The 13,590-nt window shown below is 41.0% G+C and overlaps 1 protein-coding gene across 2 annotated transcripts in view; it reads left to right on the top strand.

Annotated features, from left to right (window-relative positions):
* Positions 1-13,590, top strand: part of LOC118827760 (oxysterol-binding protein 2-like) — a 127,942-nt gene that overhangs the window by 23,371 nt on the left and 90,981 nt on the right. Inside the window, exons 2-5 of one of the 2 annotated variants that reach the window (XM_036599220.1) lie at positions 3,282-3,490; positions 5,019-5,060; positions 5,165-5,206; positions 6,404-6,445. In XM_036599220.1, coding sequence (XP_036455113.1) covers positions 3,282-3,490; positions 5,019-5,060; positions 5,165-5,206; positions 6,404-6,445 — 335 coding nt within the window. The remainder of the gene's footprint in view (positions 1-3,281; positions 3,491-5,018; positions 5,061-5,164; positions 5,207-6,403; positions 6,446-13,590) is intronic. The other variant, XM_036599221.1, reaches the window with a different exon arrangement.

Here is a 13,590-nt window from a genome sequence, read left to right on the forward strand (position 1 = left end):
CCCTGAATGCTCTTTTACTCTCATGGTTATCCGAGTCTGAACCCATTCATGTCTGAAGCAGCTGTCTGTCTGGCACTTAAGTCGTGTCAACAGCACCAGCAGGACCTGCAGTCTCACACAGACACGCTGACCAGGTCTCACAGAACACAGCCATCAAACGCTTCTCTCTACTGAAGGCAGATCTGAGTGTGTTTCAGCTCTGTCTCATCTGAGGAAATTAAAAACGTGTTAAGATGTCGTTGATAATGTTGGCTGTAATTAAACCTGCAGCTCTTTCCATTGGAAAATTGCACTATTTCGAATTGCGATTTCAATATTAAAACGATTTATTTTCATCCCTACTGTTTACTGCCAACTGTCCGGCTGGCTCTCGTCTTGTTTTCTGTTTCTCCATCATCATCTGAGCCGTCCTCATCCTCCCTCTCAGGTATTTAAATTTTTTATTAGTGGTCACTTTCTCGTCTGTCGAGCTCTCGCTGCCCCTCGTCTTGATGGTCACTTTCCTTTTGGCCTGCGGAGTTTGACGCTGAAGATATCGGTTGATTCAAAGAAAGAAAGTAGAGTGAAACCATGTTGAGTTAAAGTGAGCTCTGTCGTTTTGATTTGTCTCTATTTTTGGCTGTATTTTTATATTAACCATGTCTTGCTGTTAATGTGTCGGCCTGGTTTCTCGTGTTCACTACTGAACTCAGATCTGCTCTGAAATTACGGAAACTTCTCCTCATTTATCTGCAGTTCTATTAAAACAGAAACGACCCAAATTCTATTAAGAGTCATTTTAATATTTTATTATCATTTATATTTACTCTTGGTTCTGTCTGTGGACCATTTAGACTCAGAGCGCAGCTTTAGTCTCTGTCTTTCTCTTGATTCTCTGTTTTCTCTCATCGTTTCTGTCCAATATATATTTCTCTCTCTTTTCTATTCCTTCTCTCTCTATACATTTTTCTCTTTATCTATTCAATCTCTCTCTCTCTCTCTCTCTCTCTCTATATATATATATATATATATATATATATATATATATATATGTGTGTGTGTGTGTGTATATATTTCTCTGTCTATTCCCTCTCTCTCTCTATTTCTCTCTTTATCTATTCCCTCTCTTTATATATTATTCTTTTTATATATTCTCTCTCTCTCTCTCACTCAGTCACTCTCTCTCTCTCACTCAGTCACTCTCTCTCTATTTCTGTCTTTGTCTATTCTCTCTCCCTCTCGCTCTGTTTCTCTCTATCTATTCCCTTTCTCTCTGTTTCTCTCTCTCTTTATTTATTTTCTCTCTCTTTCTCTCTCTCTCTCTTTCTCTCTCTCTCTCTCTCTCTCTCTCTCTCTCTCTCTCTCTCTCTCTATTCATATGCATCCCTCTACTTTCTAAAATTAAAGGAAAGTTCTGGGTGAGTGATTAGAAACTATTTTAATTTTTAGTTTTTAGCTGTTGAGCTCTGTTTACTCCCATTCGTTGAGGACTCACTCACGGGCGCCCTCTGCTGTTTTTTGATATAATGGGGGAAATAGGAAGTGGCCAGGCTCCTCGTAAACCGGCTCTGCTGAGGCTAAAGACTGTGGCGTATGGGCGCATGACGTATGAGTGCTGGTGTGGTCAAATCAATTGCGCCCTCTGGTGTTCAAAAATGCAGTTGCATTAGTTGGCATAATAAACAGAACGTACTTGTTATCGATCATCTCCACGATGCACATCGTCACATTTTTGCATCACGATGTATTGTGTCATGTGCCACATGTATCTTTACACCCCTAATGTTAAATGTAACTCACTACCATGTAGTGACCCTAACAGCTACTGCAGTGCTCAGATTTGAATAAATGATTATGAATTCTGATGAAAACTGGGTAAAAGTATATGCGTAACAGTTAACCCATTCATATCCATCCACTAGAGTTAGTATGAGAAAGAAAACGGCCCTAGTCTGGGGATAAGGGCGGGCAGTGTGGGTCAGCGGGGTTCACCCTCTGCCTGTTTGGTTTTGTTTTGTGCTCTGGGCCTGCTGGCTCACAATAGCCTCTTTATCCTCCGCTCGCTTCCCGCTGAACACACGACTGTGTGAAGTGATGCAAGGAATGCTCACACTCGTACAGTAACACACACGCATGCTGAAACAAAGACACACACGCAACAGACTTTACACTGTGACTTCATTCTTACTGTACTGTGTGAAAACACATAAATAAGAACAGAGAAACACACCCAAAGGTCCATATGACCCTGTCCAGACATTCTGCAGCATCTTGGCTCCTGTGTGTGTACATGTGGTTGTGTGTGTGTGTGTGTGTGTGTGTGTGTGTGTGTGTGTGTTTGTGTTTGCATGTGTGCACTGATGCACCGAGTGTGTGAGTGATGTGAGATGTATGTAATTGCTGTGCTTTGTAGCCTGAACTTACAGTATGAACTTACAGGCTTCTCACTCACCAGCTTCTTATTCAAATTTTCCCGGTCCACCTTAAATGGTGCCTGAGGCTAGCTACTGCACCATTTAAGGTGGAACAGGACAATTCAAGCTTAAAGCTGGCGAATGAGAAGCTGACTTCAACCTCGTAAAGAGACGTCGAGAGACGTTTTACAAGAAACTATTCCACTTTTGCGGAAACGTTTCCTGTCAGAGATGCGAGAAAAGCAGCTATAGCTGAGCTAAAGATTAAAGCAGAGCAAAGTAAGTCTGGATTTTCATTTATATAATATTTTTAAGCCTATCCTAGGACATTAGCATATACTGAGAGATTCTTACAGCCAAGATGGTGGAACGTTACTTCAATAAAATGGACATAAAATGTTGTGGCTCCCATGGTGGTTTGATTTTTGTTGAAACGGGACAGAATGGCTCTTTGGGATACCGTCTGCTGGTCTGGGAGGAGGTTTTGTTTAAAAAAAATAATAAATTGGCTGATTTGAAAAAGGTTAATTTCAATACATTTATAATTTTTAAGTTTGAAAATAGTGGGTAAGATCAAGCATAATGTGAAGAGGTGATCATCCTGACAAGTGGCTTTTGAAGAATATGTAAGCCTGTAAGATTCTAATTAAGCATAACAGAGTTGAATGAGACCTAGCAGCTTTGATCCCTTTCATTTAATTAGCAACAGAATCTGTTTTTAAAATGTGCTTGTAATTATCCACATAAAGATGTGTTGTCTTTTGTGTTTTTATCACTCTTTTCCATTCTTCTTTTCTCTTTGTATATCCATGTCTCTTTTCATTCCCCATCCTTCCACGTCTGTCAAATTCTGTCCTTATTTATGTGTCTCTCTGTCTCCCCCTGCAGGACCCAGGCGGAGATGGCTCACACGTGCCGCGGCACCATCAATCTGGCCACCGCGCACATCGACACGGAGGACGCCTGCAATATCGTTCTGAGCAGCGGGGGGCGCACCTACCACCTGAAGGCCAGCACGGAGGTAGAGAGGCAGAAGTGGGTGACCGCTCTGGAGCTGGCAAAAGCCAAGGCCATCCGCATGATGAACGATCAGTCTGGTAAGAGCAGCAGTGGTTCTGTAGTTATGCTTTGTTATGATTGGTTTTGGTGATGGTCCAGTCCAATATACTGGATTAGTACCGACACTGATATTAACCTTATTAATGTATTATTGGTGGTACAATCAGAGACTTTGGCTTTGTCCCCTTATTATAATCTGCCCCTCCAGAGAAGTTGGTGTATGTGCATGTCCATGTTTGTCATCAGATCTGAGTCACATTAGGGCATAAAATCAGATTTGTGTGAACGTAGCCAAAGATCGCCACTGGTGTCTGGGATCAATCTGTCTGTAAATGAACTTAATTCCTTTTTTTTAATCAAATTTCACTTCACTTCTATCATGGATGTACACGTTTTGTTATAACATATGATCACTGTCATGCAAAAAAAACTTTTATCTCCATTTTTGTATTTTTTATACTGTTTTACATACCTTGAAATCTCCAGTCTCCCTTCACATTGTCAACATCAACTTAATTTAAATGTTTTATGCCAATTTTGGCCACAGCTAGAATTAATAAAGTTAAAACGTCTACTCTTGAGACGTGGAGACAGATTTGTTTTGATGTGATGAAAAGATAGGAACAAAGGATATGATGCACATTCTGTAGGCTTACATATCATATGTAAACCTTGTATCTGCAAAATGGCAACTTTACAGGAGAAGGAAAAACCTGTTTTACTTTATGCTGTTTGCTCTCCGGTGTCGACCAGAGGAGGATGGGTTCCCCTTTTGAGTCTTGGTTCCTCTCAAGGTTTCTTCCTCTTGCTCTTTGGGAGTTTTTGCTTGCCACTGTTGCCATTGATGGCGCTCATGGGGGCTCGGACCCGGATTTTTCTGTAAAGTTGCTTTGTGATAACACCTGTTGTAAAAAGCGCTATATAAATGAACTTTGACTTGATTTGACTCTAATGTAAGTCAATGGAACCATTTTGGGTCGTTTCTTTTCATCCATTCATCATGAAATTTACGCACAATGTAAAGGGCAACAATCTTTTTCAAATTATGTCAAAAACTAAAAAAGGATAAAAATGGAGATACGAGGTTTTCTGCTGACAGCAGTGATATATATATATATATCATTCTTTTCATAAAATCTTAATTGTTATAAATGTATGTACAGAAAAATGGGATGGGGAGGGAAAAGGGGTTGTTTTTGATTTCCTTCAATTCTGTATTATTGTGATAAAGAGCTTCTTCATTAGCAGAAAATAAAATTTAAAAAATGATAAAAAAAATGTTGTATTAATTCAGAGTTTCTCCTAGAAATGTATGTCTAGGGCAAGAACCATGTAGGAACCTTCATTTTAAAGAGAGTACGCTGCAGTGATGCAGCAGCTGGAGAAGAAGCAGAACCCCACAGGCTGTTTGAGCTGGAAAGAGATTGTATGTGTGTGTGTGTGTGTGTGTGTGTGTGTGTGTGTGTGTGTGTGTTAATTGCTTCAGCAACATGGCAGGCATGCTGACTGCTAGCTGACCCAAAGATTCCTTCAGTCAGTGGAAGTAAAAATATCTTGTGTTTGTAGGCAGTGTCCGATCTCTCCCTTCGCCACAGAGCGTTCTCCCCGGTAAGCGCTGCTCCATGCATGCATGCTGCCTTGTGTGCTACACAAGCCCTTTAAAGGTTTGGCGTAAGTGACCGATACAGGCTGACGCATTTCTCTGCCTTCAGGCCACAGCCAGCCACTCCCAGTGCCTGTGAACAATCACTCGGGTAAGGGTTAAGAGTCTGCGCATTCAGTGTTTTACTGGTGTTAAAGGCCCCATATCATGGGCAAACGAACTTTCCTCGATTTGTGGGAAATAAAACAGTTTAATGCAGGCTACAAACAGCCCATTTGAAATGCTTAGCTTTTGTGATGTCACAAAAACCAACATATTTACACCCGCCTGTTTAGCCTACAGCCTTTCTTAATGCCGTTGTTGTGTTTATTTGATGTGTAGAGAACACGATCTAACAAATGATCTGACTGCTTTTTGAATGAGGCTCAATACAGAGCAGCCAATCAGAACAGAGTGCATATATATTAGTCTTAAAGGCACAGTAACAAAAACAGCCTGTTTAATTCTAGTTCAGGGGTCGGCAACCCAAATGTTAAGAAGAGCCACTTTGTCCTTTCAACAAAAATTAAACCACCTAGGGAGCCTCAACATTTTATGTCCATAACTTCTTTTATTGAAGACTCTTGGCTGAAAATATGTCTTAATATGTGCCATCTAACGCCCTAGTATAGACTAAAAAGCATAATATAAACGAAAATGCAGATTTACTTTGCTCTGCTTTAAGTTTTAGCTCAGCTATAGCTGCATTTCTCGCATCTCCAGCAGGAAACTTTTCCTCAAAAGTAGAACAGTTTCTTGTAAAATCTCCATACGTCTCCAAATTATCGATGTTCGTCTTAAATCTTTCTCTTTGCCCTTTTCGTTAGCTACTGGCTAGGCGAGATTGTTGTCTGTGTTGCTATGGTGACCAGCAGTCAGTTAAAGGGAATTAGCAGTTTTACATTACATTAACTCAAGCATTTAAGTCCATTTACTGTTAAAACGGTGTTAGAAAGATCAGCAGAGCTTTATTTTACTGCAAATAAAATAAAAATTATTATTTTATTTTTTACCTAAAACTCTAATTCTGCTGGGGAGCCGCAACAGGGCAGTAAAAGAGCCGCATGTTGCCGACCCTTGTTGTAAGGGATGTAAAGAGGTTGGAAAATGGTTTTGTCAAAATAAATTTGACTACTTTTAATACATAGTCCTACATAAATGTCATAAGCAGCCCTAAGGTTAATAAAATAAATAAATAAAATAGGAATATTGGACATGGGCCCTTTAAAGCTTTCAGCTTTTGTAAAGCTTAACTTGTTTTGGAGAAATAAAACCGTTGAGGTCATGTGTGTTCATACTTTCACTGTAGGTAATGGCCTACTAATGTCATTTCCGATGAACAGTCACTCTGGTAAGATGAAAAGTGCCTCCGGCTCTGCGGTTTGGTGGTGTGTGTGTGGCTGCTGTGCAGACTGCACAGTGTAGACTGCTAACCTGTGTGTGTATATGCGTGTTTGTGCTTGTAGGCAGTGAGCGAACTAACAGCACATTGTGCTTGGCTGATTTGCTGGTCATGTGTGGACAAAGCTGGAGGGGTTATGAAGCACTGGCCGTTTGTTGACCCTGTTAACAGTGCTGTTGGTTTCTGTTAAGGTCTACACTTGCACAGATCAGGCATAACATTATGACCACCTCCTTGTTTCTATGCTTATTGTCCATTTTATCAGCTCCACTTACTATATAGGTGCACTTTGTAGTTCTACAATTACAGACTGTCGTCCATCTGTTTCTCTGCATACTTTGTTAGCCCCCTTTTACCTTGCTCTTCAGTGGTCAGGACCCCCATGGACCCTCACAGAGCAGGTACTATTTGGGTGGTGGATCATTCTCAGCACTGTAGTAACACTGACGTGGTGGTGGTGTGTTAGTGTGTGTTGTGCTGGTCTGAGTGGATCAGACACAGCAGTGCTGCTGGAGTTTTTAAACACTGTCCACTCACTGTCCACTCTATTAGACACTCCTACCTTGTCAGTCCACCTTGTAGATGTAAAGTCAGAGACGGTAGCTCAGCTGCTGCTGCACAGTTTGTGTCGGTCATCCTCTAGTCCTTCTTCAGTGGTCACAGGACGCTGTTGGCTGGATATTTTTGGTTGGTGGACTATTCTCAGTCCAGCAGTGAGACTGAGGTGTTTAAAAACTCCAGCAGCACTGCTGTGTCTGATCCACTCAGACCAGCGCAGCACACAGTAACACACCACCACCTCATCAGTGCTGAGAGTGATCCACTACCCAAATAATACCTGCTCTGTGAGGGTCCATGGGGGTCCTGACCACTGAAGAACAAGGTAAAAGGGGGCTAACAAAGTATGCAGAGAAACAGATGGACTACAGTCTGTAACTGTAGAACTACAAAGTGCACCTATATAGTAAGTGGGGCTGATAAAATGGACAATGAGCGTAGAAACAAGGAGGTGCTCATAATGTTATGCCTGATCTGTGTATATACACTTTATTAGAAAAACTACCATTTACTTGCACCAGTGGCGAACGATGACTTCTAAAGTTAGGCCTTCAGTTCAGGCCATAAATATCAGAAAAAACACCTCTACAGTAATGCTAATTTCTTCTAGCATCCCTTTTGGATTCTAATAGTGCGTTAGCGGTAAGCTAATGGCGATGCACATTAACATTTTTGGCTGTTTTAGATTAAACACAGAAATTTGAAGCTAGTAAAAGGCATTACATTTTTATAAGTGTATAACACAAATTAGGATATATTTTACCATGTATATGGCAATTTTACAGTGACTTACAGTAAAGAGTCCTGCTGCACAGCTGCTGCTGCTGCTGCTGTTTTCCATTTCTAACAACTGACTGAAACCTGCTTAGACTATGGCTCGTATTCACAGTCAGTGACATATTTAGGACTTCCAGGAGGCCTAGAGTGATGTTTTTAACTCAGAAAATTGACCCACTTGAACATAATGAGCTCATTTCATGAAATGATTCAAATTATATGATTATCATTGGGTTTTATATGCGATTTATCAATAAAAGTCCCACCCTAGTTGACTGGTTTGCACAGTGCGCACCATTTTTTGGATTTCAGTGTGTCAGAAACCACATAAACAGGGCTATTTGATATTACTTAACACTGCTACACGCTTTGAGGCATGTGTGATGATACAGGCATACAGTTTACACAATGATAACTGGTGTGCATGAGCTTCCACCACTTGTAGCTACATCAGCCAGTGCAAAACTAAAGAATCAAACTTCAGATATGTGAAGTCTTGTTTTGGGTAGCGAGATTATGGTAATTTTTTTGGCAGAAATATCGCTGTAAGATTGTGAAGGGTTGGTAATGAGCCAGAGGAAAAAGCGACGGCAGGGCCCATCGGCGGGCCCGAAGTTTTATTACATACTTCTATAACCTAAGAATAGCTCAACCAGTTTGCATTAAAGTCCTTGTAGTTACTGAATAATGAGTCTTAGTATGGGATATTAAGGGTTAACATTATTTCTGCAGGTAGATTTATTTTAGTAAGCTCACCGCAGGGGGGCAGTGCATTTCTGTTTGTCTGAGAACTAACCTGACACCAGCGTGTCATTCTTTGTTATTTAACTTTCCTCACCTTTTCTATAAAGGACCAGATTTGCCAACGTGAAAAAAAAATGGCTCAGCAAATTAATCAATAAATAAAAACAGCTAAATAAAGTATATATTGCTTGTTTTGATTGTAATTATACACATTTCCTTTTTCTGCAGTTATATATTTCTTGATTAATTTATTTCTGTATTATTTGTTTTGGTTTTATTAATGCCATTTTTATATTTTTTCCGTATTTATATTGTTAACAATTGTTTGCTTTATTTATTGATTCATGTATTCATTTTTTTTTTTTTAATTAATTCATTAAATTTTTTTTTCCATTAATTCATTTATTTAATTCTGTATTTCTTTGTTCATATGATAATGAGGGGGCGTGTTTTCTACATTCAGGCTTAGCAATCAAGACCAGGAGGAGAGTTGATTAAACTGTTCTTTCACCATAAAGAACTGCACAGACAGACAAACCTGCTGATAAATAACTCTCGATGGCTCCACAGTCAGTGTGTGAGAAGGGCGTCCGAATGTCTGCGTGATCTGAATTTTGCAGAAAAAGATGATGAACCACCTCCTCCAAAGTTCTGAACACTACAGGGTCGACCTCTGTATCAGCAGAGGCAGCTAAATGGAGCAAACTGTCCCCACAGCCTCCAACGGAAGAGTAAATAACCCGAACCTGCATTTTCAGCCAGACCAGCCGAGACTCTCAGATCTCTGACTGCTGCTGACTGTGAGCAGCCACTACTGTACTGTCTTGTCCTCAGTTACCGCTTATAGAGCAAGACATGTACAGTCGATCTACAGAATCTGATATCAATCAACCAATAGGATTATTCAGACGCTGTGACATCATTGATTGACAGCCCCTTTATTAGCATAAGGACAAGGAAATACAGAAATAAATAGATAGGGAAATAAATAAATATAGAAATGAATAGTTATGGAAATGAATGAATACAAAAAGAAAAATGTTATTAAAGAAACATAAATAACAAACAATATTAATACAAAAATTAGTGAGAAGGGGAAATAGACAAAAGTAAATGCAGACATACATTTATGTAAGGTTTTATTTATTAATATGTAAATTTTTATGTATATTTATTCATTTTTAGATGCATCATCATTATCCTTTGCAATTCTATATATTATATAATTCTATAATAATTATATAATATATATAATTATAATATAATATATAATATAATTATATAATTCTAATATATATATATATATATTAATTTACTAAGTCATTTATCTAATATATTATCTATCTATCTATAAATCTAATATATTCATTTACTAAGACTATTTTTTATTTTATTTATTTTTCATTTAAATCTGGTCCTCCATACTTTTATCCCTGCATGTGGAGGAACGATGTGTTGTTTATTATTTATCCATGACATTTTCTGTAATGCTGTGTAAGAGAGTCAGACTTGTGCCTGAATGGACAAATGCATGTGCCAAAATCTGGACTCTGTTAATAATGATGTCTTTAAATCGTGGAGCTAAATGAAGAATCCAGATTTATGTGTGTGTGTGAGTCCCAAAGGAAAGCTGGATTCCTCATTCGTTTGCCGCAGTGACTCTCTGGGTCTTCTCTTTTACATTCCACACTAAATTTAGGAGCTCGGCTAAAATAGCAAGCAGTGTGTGTTTGTACGTGTGTGTGTGTTCGTGCGTGTGTGTGTGCGCGCGCACATACAGCGGGGTTGGGTGTCTCTCTGATCGGGCCTGTTCCCGGGGGCTGGTGCAGAGTGGGGTAACTGGGGCGGATCCTCCATGCTGATAATCTTGGATCAGTCCCACAGCACGTCTCTCACCCACAACACTATTTTTACACCACTTTCGTCCTCTACTACCTTTCTGTCTCTTTTACTCAGTGCTCAGCGTGTGTTAGGATCAGTGGAATGTGTATTAGACTATACACCCACCATAACATTATGACCACCTCTCTACACTCATTGTCCATTTTATCAGCTCCACTTACTATATAGGTGCACTTTGTAGTTCTACAGTTACAGACTGTAGTCCATCTGTTTCTCTGCATACTTTGTTAGCCCCCTTTTACCCTGTTCTTCAGTGGTCAGGACCCCCATGGACCCTCACAGAGCGGGTACTATTTGGGTAGTGGATCATTCTCAGCACTGCAGTAACACTGATGTGGTGGTGGTGTGTTAGAGTGTGTTGTGCTGGTCTGAGTGGATCAGACACAGCAGTGCTGCTGGAGTTTTTAAACACCTCAGTGTCACTGCTGGACCGAGAATAGTCCACCAACCAAAAATATCCAGCCAACAGCGTCCTGTGACCACTGATGAAGGACTAGAGGATGACCAACACAAACTGTGCAGCAGCAGATGAGCTACCGTCTCTGACTTTACATCTACAAGGTGGACTGACAAGGTAGGAGTGTCTAATTGGTTGGACAGTGTTTAAAAACTCCAGCAGCTCTGCTGTGTCTGATCCACTCAGACCAGCGCAACACACGCTAACACACCACCACCACGTCAGTGTTACTGCAGTGCTGAGTAAGTGGAGTAAGTGGAGCTGATAAAATGGACAATGAGCGTAGAAACAAGGAGGTGGTCAGAATGTTATGCCTGATTGGTGTATCTACACTGAGTTTCCAGTTTATTATGTGTGTACCATGTACCTTCTCACACTGGCCATTTTATTAGAAACACCTATCACATACACTGCAAAATGTGTATCTTGGATTTAGTCGATAAAAAGCCTAGAATCAAGACAGGCTGTAATGCAATTGCAGTAAGATATGGTACAGTTATGTTCCCTAACTAAAAGTATGGCCGATGCCGATATCCGATATTTTCCGTGTACACCGTATGGAACAATTACATGCTTCTGACTTTGTGGTAAGAGTTTGGGGAAGGCCCTTTCTTCTTCCAGCATGACTGAGCCCCAGTGCACAAAGCAGCTCCGTATAGACATGGTTTGGTAGGGAGGAACTTCAGTGGCCTGCGCAGAGTCCTGACCTCAACCCCACTGAACACCTTTGTGATGAACTGGGACGTCGATTGCGAGCCAGGCCCTCTCGTCCAACATCGGCGCCTGACCTCACAAATGCTCTTTTGACTAAATGGACACAAATTCCCACAGACACGCTCTTGTTGAAAGCATTCACAGAAGAGTGGAGGCTGTTGTAGCTGTTATAGGTGGTAAATAAGTGTATTAAATAACAGTGGAAGCTCAGTCTGTTCAATTTGCACAGCTGGAGCTGAACCCTTCACTGCTTGGTGTAACACCACCGAAATCCCTGCAGGTGGCGCACTCGTTCTTCTGAACGTCAGGGTTTCATTCATCAGCCAGTAAAGCTCTCACACACTCACACACCGCTCTACTGTTACACGTCTGTAGGGGGAGTGTTGTGCTGATTGCCTGGCTGGAGTGAGTATCATAAGAAATTTATCCACTTCTGTCATTACTTTTCTTCTTTCTTTCTATCTTCTGTCCTTTTGCCTGTCTCTCACTCTTTCTCTTTCTTTATCCTCATTGTCTCTCTTTTATTTTCTCTCTCTGTCTTTCTATTTAGTCATGCTTTATCTCTCTGTTTCTGTCTTCTGTCTTTTCACGTCTTTGTCTTTAATTTTTTATCTTCTCTCTCTTTTCTTGTTACGTTCTATTTTCTCACTCAGTCTTTCTCTCTTTCCCTCTCCTCTCGTTCTTTCTTTTTCTTTCTGTCTCTCTTTCTTTCTCTTTCCTCTCTTTTTCCCCTCTTTGCTTCTATTCTCTGTCCATGGTGCTGAGAGTTTATGTAATCTGTGATTGATTAGTGATGCCTGTTCCGGTGGGTTCTTTGCCATGTCTCAGTTTTCTATGGAGAGTTCCTGCACCCCTCCCTCTCTCTCGCTCTCTCTCTCTGTCTCTCTCTCTCTCTCTCTTTTTCTCTGTACCCTCCCCTTCTTCTCCAACTTTTCTCTCCCTCCCTCTTTCTCTCTCTCTCTCTCCCCTTTGTTTGTCTCTCCCTCTCTCGCTCTCTCTCTCTCTCTCACTCTTCCTCCTTTGTCTGTCCCTCCCTCTCTCTCTCTCTCTCTCTCTCTCTCTCTCTCTTTCTCTCTCTCTCTCTCCCCCCTCCTTTGTCTCTCCCTCCCTCTGTCTTTTTTTCACCCCCCCCCTTCGTATCTCCTCCCCCTTTTTCACTATACCCTCCCCATCCTTCTCTCACTTTGCCCTCCCTCTTTCTCTCTCTCTCTCTCTCTCTCTGTCCCTCACTCTCTTTTCCCCTCGTTCGTATTTCCGTCCCTCTTTTTCTCTGTACCCTGCCCATCCTTCTTTCTCTTTTTCCCACCCAATCCTTCCCTCTCTCTCTCTCTCTCTCTCTCTCTCTCTCTCTCTCTCGCTCTCTCTCTCTCTCTCTCGCTCTCTCTCTCTCTCTCTCTCTCTCTCTCTCTCTCTCTCTCTCTCTCTCTCTCCCACTTTTCCCTCCCTCTTTCTCTCAGTAAGCTGGTCTCACTTTGTACACAGAGAGGTTGAGAGCTGGATGCTCTCTGTCTCTCTCTCTCTCTGTCTCTCTCTCTGTCTCTCTCTGTCTCTCTCTCTCTGCTGTTTGGTGGTCTCATCAGTACCAGTTGTGGATAGTAGAGTTCTACAGCATCACTGTGTGAGTTACCCCACTTTCAGTATCTTCTCAGAGAGGCAGGTTTGTTGTGTGAATGTGGTCTTACAGCTTGTTTCTCTGTGTCTGCAGTGTTTGATGTTTACAAAGCTTTGTACCAAGCCTGCTAAGTTTGTAGCTGTGTGTAGATAGATAGATAGATAGATAGACAGATAGATAGATAGACAGATAGATAGATTGCGAGTGGAGGAGAGGGTGAAAGAACGAGAGAGAGATCAGTCACTGTTATTAATGCTGTGTAGGGGTGAACAACATCACACTGATACATGTTTATAGATCTATTTAGCGTGATCAGTTCTGCCACAGTAC

This window comes from Colossoma macropomum, unplaced genomic scaffold (assembly GCF_904425465.1).
Source record: "Colossoma macropomum unplaced genomic scaffold, Colossoma_macropomum, whole genome shotgun sequence".
NCBI classification, from domain to species: Eukaryota; Metazoa; Chordata; class Actinopteri; order Characiformes; family Serrasalmidae; genus Colossoma; species Colossoma macropomum.